The 9,411-nt window shown below is 41.0% G+C and overlaps 1 protein-coding gene across 1 annotated transcript; it reads right to left on the reverse strand.

Annotated features, from left to right (window-relative positions):
• Positions 1-521: 521 nt before the first annotated feature.
• On the reverse strand, positions 522-1,942 carry LOC119908467 (gamma-crystallin M2-like). The gene has a single exon (XM_038726162.1). The coding sequence runs from the start codon at positions 1,074-1,076 to the stop codon at positions 522-524; it is 555 nt and encodes a 184-aa protein (XP_038582090.1). The 5' UTR covers positions 1,077-1,942.
• Positions 1,943-9,411: the final 7,469 nt, after the last annotated feature.

Raw genomic sequence — 9,411 nt, forward strand, 5'->3', positions numbered from 1 at the left:
ACATACAGGCTCTGGATTAAGATGGGAGAGTTCACAAAACTGTATGTAATATGTTTCTCATATAGGCAGATTCTGTTGCTTAAAATACAGGCTTTTACAAATGTAGAAACAATCCACATTCAGAAGCAGTTCTCAGAGGTGTTCGGGGCTGATTCCCCATGTCACACAGGGCTCACTATGCTCAAAAGATTACCTAGATTTGTGGGATATTGAATTGAATTTTTTTTGACAAACTTACTTTAATTTGTCTAAATCAGCGGGTCAGGGATATTGGAAAGTAAGTAGGACGTTTGGTACTTTAGAAATTGTGAAGAGAGAGAAATAATTAGAAGAAAAAGAAAAATAGAAGAAAAGAAAATGATGAACTCCAACAGACTTTATTAGTGGCTATTATTATTCTCATAATAAGCCAGCCCCCTAAGACATCTGTATGTGCAGTTCAGTGGTCGTCAATCTGTTTCAATCATTTGCTGCTGTCAACACAGATTAGTCACAATGGCTGCACCGTCATGCGTCATCATCTAGTAGTAGGAATCCATGATGCGCTTCATGCTCATGAACCTCATGCCGCTCCAGCCCATGTTCATGAAGTTTCTGTACTCTCCAGGCTTCATGTACACCATCCTTCCTCTGTAGTGGGGCTGCTCGTACATCAGCCAGTGGCCTTCCATCACGTGGCAGGACATGAAGTTGGACATGTTGTAGCGGTCCATGATGTTATCGCAGTCCTCCATCATCTCATACATCTGTCCCTGGAAGTTCTCCCTCTCGTAGATCCTCATCCTGTAGGACCCCCTGTGCATGGAGATCATGCGGCAGGACCTGATGCAGTCACTCATGCCCATCATGCCCATGCAGTCGGCGTACTCGCCCCTCCTCATGAAGTACTGGTTTCCCATGAAGTTGGTGCGGTCGTAGACCATGAAGCAGCCCCTCTCCACCCTACAGGAGTGGCAGCGGCTCAGGTAGGAGGACATGTCGTGGCAGTCGTTCATGCACTCGTAGGAGCGGCCCTGGAAGTTCCTCTCCTCATAGAAGATGATTTTGCCCATCATATTCATGCTGCTGGAGGTCATCTTTGCCTGGTGTTGTCACTAGAAGTGATGCTGGTGGTGCTGCACTTGGAGCTGAACTGCTTCTCTACCTGTTGGAAACCTTCCTTTTTATACCTGACGAGCAGAGGGCCCTTTTGTGAAAACAGCCTGACGCAGCAACATACCATAGAAGCCCATAGAGGACTGAGGGTTGTCCACATTTAGAGCTGTTCCCCCAAAAGACCATAGAGAGGCAGTTTCACTTCGAATCCTGTCAGACAAAACAAAAAGGGTTAAAAAACAACAATAGCTCCTTTGTTACATCACTGTCGTGCACAAAACCATCCTAAGGTTTTTTTTGTCATTCTTAGCAGTTTGCCAGATCATCCCCTCCCCCATTGATGACCTACTGTTCTGCCACCGTGGCTGAACAAACCGAGGTAAAGGTGACTGGGTGTGTTATTTCCTCATCATCAGTCTCCTCACAGTCCACCTGCTTCACCTGAAGCCGTTCTGCTTTAGTCAAACAGATACTTTTGCCAGTGTGTTAGGGACAGTTAGGTGGATGGGAAGATGTTCTGCTGGCCACATTGGCCAAATCAGTGTTGGCAGGCTCTTCCCCACTATAATGTTTTACAAGTCAGGCACCGCTGTATGGGCGTAGAGGGGCTCCGTCACTTCCGTCTATTGCTGTTAGTGGAGGTGCAACAAGCAGTATCACTTTATATTAGACTGTCCAAGCACTCGGAAGAGAAGGAATGTCACTGAAAGCAAACCTAACCTCTTTGGTCTAACGCACTTGTGATAATTGCATGTGAAACTACCGGAACATAGCACGCCACACTGCAGAACACGCTAACTTCATTAACATTGCAGGAACATGAATTAAAATGAGACTTACGTCCATGAATAGAATAAAATGTACCCACAATTTCGACCCTTCTGCTCTGCTGCCTGCTGTGTGTATTGTGGGTAGTGTGGTCACGGTGAAGTTATTTCCCCTGCAGTGATTAAAGGTGGCTCAGTACCTGGTATTTTGTTTATCATGAAGTAATTTGGTGCAATAATCAGAGGGGGAAAGTAATTAAGTACATTCACTTTTCATGCAACTTGCTACTTCTACTCCGCTACATCTCAGAGGGAGATATTGTAATTTTTCTGACAGCTTTAGTTACTAGTTACTTCACAAATTAAGATTTTTACTTACAAAATATATGACGACTTCATAAAATATGTTTTGTTATAATTTAAACTACCCAACATTTTAAACAAGATTATTAGATTGACGTTGAAATTAACTGGCCACATCTTTGATTGTTTAAGTCACTTTTCATGTAGAAAAATGCACCTTCACAAATGTGAAGTTTTGTTGCTTTTCCTTTTAATTATTTTAATTTATTTGTAATAATTTTGAGCTTTGTACTGTTGGTTAGACAAAGCAGGCACTGTGAAGGTTTCCCTTTGGGCTCTGGATAATTGTGATGGCATTTCTCATGATTCATGCAGAAAATAATCAGCAGAGAAACCCATAGTGAAAATAATCATTAGCTGCACCCTGATACAAAATAGTTAAAATGAGCTCCTGCTAAATCCTGCTTTTACATTAATGCATGAGTGATAATAATACTAATCTCATGTATAATAGCATAACAGTCACAGGACAGTTTTCTTTCTGTAATGACTACTTTTAATACATTTCCTGATTATACTTACATACTTTTAGTACATTGTCAATGTAGCAGTTTTACTTGTAACAGAGTATTTTTGCAGTGTTATTATATATTATACTTTTACTTCAGTGAAGGATCTGAATTTTTCCACCACTGACACACACACACACACACACACACACACACACACACACACACACACACAGAGTAACTTCAATTATTATTAAAAGGGCAACCTGTTTATAATGAATACCATTGTTTAATAAATAGGAAAATTTGCTTTCTGTATTTTTAAATTCTGTTTATCATGTCAGCAAACCCCGACAGACAGAACCAAACTAATAGTACTTTTTACTAAGTAATTTTTAAAGCAGGTACTTTTATACTTTGTAATCAAGTTGAAATTTAAATTGAATACTTCTACTGTAGAGTGATATTTAGCACGGGTATCTGTACTTTTACTCAAGTACGGGATTTGTGTACTTTGTCCACCACTGGCAATAATGTATAGTAAGTGTATCTGTGGAGTTACACAACGTTGCCAGGCAAATTCACTCCTGCAGTTTGATCGTCTCTTCTTCACACGCTATGTTGTTACCTTCGGGGCATGTCTGTCAAGTAAATTTACATACCACAGCAACGCACATATGCACTCATACACACACCTGTGTGGAGCAGAATCAGCTTCCGTATAACGTTAACAACTACCAACTGTACTGTAGTGTAGCTGCAGTGTAGCAATTTCAGCATTCCTGTCAACATTTGAAAATAAGGTAAATTTAAGTCAAAATGTTATATTATCACTATCCACAACCTAAAGGATTATAAATTGTATTAGTATAATATTCTAACATGAAATAAAAGTGTGTTCATTTCATAGTATACTTTTTAGTGTAATGTTAATAGGCTACATAATGTTACTATATTCATTATAATTGTGTGTATAGTCTAGTTTCAGCCTAATGTTAAAGAGGTGGTATTATGCTTTTTGGCTTTTTCCCTCTCCTTTATTGAGTTATATATATCTTTTTTGTGCATGTAACAGGTTTGCAAGGTTCCCATCTCCCACAGAAAACTCTGCTCTGAACCGCTTGAAAACAGCTCGTTTGTAGTCCAGCCCTTCACTTCCTTTACTTGTGACGTCACAATGAAAACGCGTCATAAAGCTTGCCAAGCGGCTAGCGGGGTCAGGCACGCCCTCAAACCAAGCTAGTCTGAGCGGAGGCCCTTTGGCTCGACTCGCCTTTGTTTGGTTTTCTTGTAGAAATGTTGCACCTGTACCTGCTTCCAGGTACTTTTTTTCATATCACCTCACCTCCGTCAAGGTTCCAAGCGAGCTGAGGGATATTAAAATGATTGGTCAGAGAGAATCGTCACTTTTCACTGCATCAGGCCAGCAACAGAAAGTTTTATATTTTACAGTTTCCGTATGAAATTTCATCACTAAATCTACTTCTGAGAAGTTTTGAGGTGAGAAATCAGCTGTGTAGATTTTGAATATTGACAGTTTTACGAGAAGTGATGGCGGAACAAAAATGTGCTTGAATACTGTCCAAGTTGAGGAGCTCCGCAAGTGGCTGCGGGGGAAGCCTGCGCGGGAGGAGCGTGAGGCCGGCCAGCCTCCCGCTCACAGAGCCCTCTGCTCCCGCCGTCACACAGACCGCTGCAGCAACAACGGCAGAGGAAAACACAGCTGGAAGGTTTTCATACCGCTTATCTGTCTTTACATTCTGAGGAATGTTGAAACGCTTTCACTCAAAAAAGAGAAATCTGTGTGGATCGCTGGTGTGTGTGGCGCATTGAACATTACGTCGCGGCAGTTGTGTGTGGCGTCGCTATGACGACAAGCTACGTACTATCTCTGGGTACTGTCTGCAATGGAAAATGGAGCAGGGCCGAGTAGAGTCCAGTCTATCGGTTTGCGCTATGGTAGTATATCTTTGATTTGGATCACACTACCTTGTTTCTTACGACCCGCCCTTCTCTGCTTCTGATTGGCTAGTAGTCCTTACCTGCAAACTGCGCATGTGCAACTCCCAACAAAGATTTTGTACAAGTAAGATGCATCACTCTGTAGCTCAAGAGCGAAGCGTTCAACACACAGGGTGAAAAGAGGAGCTGCAGCAATGTGCAGTATGAGGGGAAAATATGGTGTTGTTTGTTTTTTAAACCATGTAAACCTGTTCTGGTACAACCCCTAAATAAGATTTTGAACCTGCAAATGAGCAGAATTCCACCTCTTTAATTCCAGTTACAGCAGTTTAATTTTGGGGGCTGTTTTCATTCATTAAATCCTTGTGTAAGAAAAAAGGTTTACATTGGTCTTTAATGTGTTACTTAATCTAACTTGTCAATCATAACTGTTCTTGCAGAACAATTTCAGTAGGTTTTAGTCTTTACTCACACACTGCTCGTAAATCCTTTGGTTTGCATGTATCTATTTGTAGCACATGCAAGTGAAATACCCTTAGAGCTCTGCATCTTCCGTCCTGGATTCCTCACACTCCTGTTCTTCTTGTTTTATTGGCAGGTGCTGTTGACCTCCCGTCACTGTTACAGCTAATGTTCTACATACTGCCCAGCCAGAAATTTTTATTTTACCAGAACATTCTGAGTACATCCAACATAGTGTCAAGGATGTCGCCATGTAATGTTACCAAAACGTTCCCAGACGGTCACGATGTGGAGTTCTTTAAAGAGTTGGGGGAAGTTATCTGGCAGATCTTCAGGGAACAATTGGGATGTTCTGGAAATGTTTAGGGGACCATTACCATTGGAGGTAAATGTAAATGCTCTTTATTTGTATAGCTCCTTTCTAGTCTTTGCGACCACTCAAAGTGCTTTTGAACTACATTGCATTCACCATTCACACACATTCATACATTGATGGAACAGCAATTCAGGGTTTAGCATTAAGCCCAAGGACACTTCGATATGCAGCCTGGAGGAGCCAGTGATTGAACCGTCGATCTTCTGATTGACGTGCAACCTGCTCTACCTCCTTTCCCTCTAGGTCTCTACACAACATTCCCATAACGTTTGCAGAACCTTTGGGGGACCAACCTAGAATGTAATTTTTTTTTTGTCCTATTTAGGTCCTTCCATCATGATTACTGAACATTTTCAGCACCTTTAGAAACATTACAGGAACCTTTAGAGGACCAAACTACAATGTTGTTTTTTTGCTTCTTGCATCACCTTTGCAGAATGTTTGCGGAACTTTTAATAACATTACAGGAACTTTTGTTGAACCTGTAGGCGACCAACCTAGAATGTTCTGTTTTGGTCCTTGCATCACCGTCCCAGAATGTTTGCCACATTACAGGAACTTTTGCAGTGCCTGTAGGAACCTAAAATTGGTATCTTGAAATACAATCAAAAAATGTTTACAGCATAAAACATTCAGGTATAATGCTAGACATTCTTAGCATTTCACTTAGAACACTATGTCAAATGTTGCCGTAGTAGGTGACAAAAGCTGACTTGATTAACAATTTAATAAAATATAGCATTTCTGTTTACTGCTGGACTTGATATCTCCAAAGCATTTTGGAAGTAACCAAATCTCAGTTCCTTTTATAAATCAAATATGTCTTATCAAAGCTGTAATGGAACCCTAACTATCAATCAATATGTCTGATTAACACATTGGTAACTATGTTCATGTTATCAGGCAACGTCCTTGACGTCCTCTGAAATGGGCAGAGATATCATACTAAAACCCCAGGTAGAAAAACAAAGCAGACAGAATCGTGAGACCTTGTGACAACAGGGAACCATATTGGAACGTTCTGATGAAGTTTGCAACAAAACTTTGTCATATGGCCAACAGAGGACCACGTGGGAATATTCTTCATGTCCTAAATGTCATCTTTGTAATGTTGCTATTTGACCATAACAGAACCAATATGGAAGGTCCCCCTAAAGTCATATAAGGAGTGTTGAACTGCAGCACTTTCATAACATGATTGCGGGAACGTCACCTCCTACCTGGGATGCCACCTGCTTTTATTGGAGGGGAATGTAGCAAACACATCAACAATGTCCGGCGGGGTTTTCTTTTTTTTTTTTTTTATAGAAAGGTTAGAAATACAGGAGATTTATGGTAAAATATTTAAACTGGAGGACAGCGGGATAGAAGAGTACGGGATAATCCCGGGATGATTGACAGGTAAGAGTTACAGGCATCCAACCTACCGCTCTCGTCGTATGCGTCAAATGAGGCATAACGCAGTTTCTCTTGACTGTCCCTCAGTAGGTTACAACATTACAAGATCCAACATCGCCCAGCCTGCTAGCCACATTAGCCGCACAATATGCAAATGCCAAGTTAACTTACCTACAAAATAAACAGTAAAACAACACAAACCAAGGCCAAACTTGCAGCCTCGAAGTTGAAGTCAGGTCACAGACAGCCCACTTCAATCCATCTTGGCACTTGAACCGTTACGTTGAAGTGTAGAACAAGAAGGTATGAACATAGCAGTTGTTGCGGTTGCTTGCCATCCTCTGCAGTTGGCTCATCAATACCACGGCATTTCAATCTTGTCGTTATTGTGTCAGCCCTGATGGGGTGTGAAAGATCTCAGCCCTGCCCTAATGCACAGACAGAGAGCAGACTATAGGAGAGAATAAAAGAGGCAAACCTGCATGTATCACCAAAGTTAAAACTAAAATGATGTTTTTCCTGGTAAGCTAATCTCATTCCCTGGTCCTGGTCTTCAGAACTGATTTTATAATGCAGGTTTCTACAAATGTAGAATCAATCCACATTCATGAGCAGTTTTGGGGGGCCACTGAGATGTAACTAGGGCTGACATTACATTACATTTACTGAGTATTTGTGGATTATACCTCACTGCACAGCAACGTTAACCACTGCACTGTAGTGATGTTATAACTAAATTTCCACAGAAAGCAACGTTAAAAACATCTGCAGGCATCCAACACACTTAGGGTTGCCACCTTCAATACAGGAAAACAAGGGACGCCTGCAGCAGCGGGGGCCACACCCCTTGCGGGCCCGGTAACCACAGGTCTGATGGTGTGCCCATGGTGGTATATCATGACTTAAAACATGTTTTCAGGAAAGTATTAAGATTGATACCAGTGGATGTTATAATAAGCTATCTGCTATTGAAATCGGTGTGAACAGATGAACTCTCTCTATCACAACTATCAAACAGACTAGTGGTCATACTGTCATAGCTGAGCTATGACAATAATAAACATAAGCCAACAATGTGTAACAGTGAGACCAGAGAAAAATAGGATGTGAATTGTGAACTTTATTAACTTAACATGTCCATAACATTAACTATAAATAGGCTTCAACAAATACTTTGACACAATTCAATTGAAAAGACTTTGGCAAAGGATTTCCATGAACATCATGAACATAGAAGTAGTAGGCCTTGTGTGTAGTATTGGAGCATGTTAGGCCTACTTCCTTTTATAAATATTTTCTAGTCAGATGTATAGTACTCGTGCAGCACGGAGTAGCTGTTTGTCTTTCAAACTGCTACAGTAACACTATGAAGAAAAATGCCTTATGAGCTCCACAGAGCACCTGTTCTTGCTGAGAAATTGCTAATGAACTTGAGGAATTGTAAAGGGTGGTGTGACCACAGATTTTGGCTAAAATATTTGTCATTGTTTGCATTAATACCATCCAAACAATGAAATGACACACAAATAATCTATCACATTTCTAAATTTAACTTAACCATATTTACTATTGGTCAGTAAATATATTTATGTATTGATGTTTTCAGTTTTTATTCAGCCTATTATTGTGGGCTTACCGTTCAGTTTCTCTCGACTGTCCCTCAAGATTACAATGTTAGTCCAAAATCGCTAAGCCTGCTAGCCACATTAGCCGCGCAGTATGCTAACTCCAGTATGCAAAAAACACGGCAACACTGACAGCTTCCAAGTTTGAAGTCAGTTCACGTACAGCCCATGGCAATCCGTCCTTGAAACGTTACAGAGCTTGTTATGTTTGTGGAACTTTTTCAAGCACTAATTTATTAATTTAACACGCCCTGAAGTGTAAAATATCCACAGTGCGGTTGTTGCGGTGCTTGCCATCCTCCGCGGTAGACTTGACAGACAGCGCGGTATTTCAGTTTTGTGGTTATCGTGACAGCCCTAGATTTAACATATCAAATGACCATTTTTCAGTACTTCATTCAAGCGAAGCGTATTGGTTGGTAGCCTTGAGATGTTGGGTTTCACTACCCAGCCCTAGATAAAAATGTTAATGATAGAATCAGCCTGTTGAGTGTATTGGAAAGTAAGAAGAAATGTTGATGAGGTACATTTAGAAATCATAGGACGAGGCGCTGTTTAGCTCGCCACCAGAGCGCATGCCCCTTGTGCGGAGGCGGAGGCTAAATCCTCGCTGCAGCGGCCCCTGGTTCTGGTATCATCCCCCTTATCTCACACTCTCTGTCTCTCCCTCCCGTATTTCCTGTCTCTCCGCTATCCTTTCATGTAATAAAGGCAAAAAGCCCAAAAAATATCTGTTAAAAGAAATCATAGGAAGAACAAAGAAAAGAATCAACTCCAACATTATTTTTATAGCAAAGTAGACTTTATTAGTGTTTCTTTACTTTGACTGCTATTATTTTCTTTTTCAGCCTGCACTCTAATCATTTTTACGTGCAGTTCAGTGGTTGTCAATTTTCTGCAGTCAGCACCCAGTA

This window comes from Micropterus salmoides, unplaced genomic scaffold (genome assembly GCF_014851395.1).
Source record: "Micropterus salmoides isolate LMB-PRFRI ecotype aquatic unplaced genomic scaffold, ASM1485139v1 Ms_hic_scaffold_18, whole genome shotgun sequence".
NCBI lineage: Eukaryota > Metazoa > Chordata > Actinopteri > Centrarchiformes > Centrarchidae > Micropterus > Micropterus salmoides.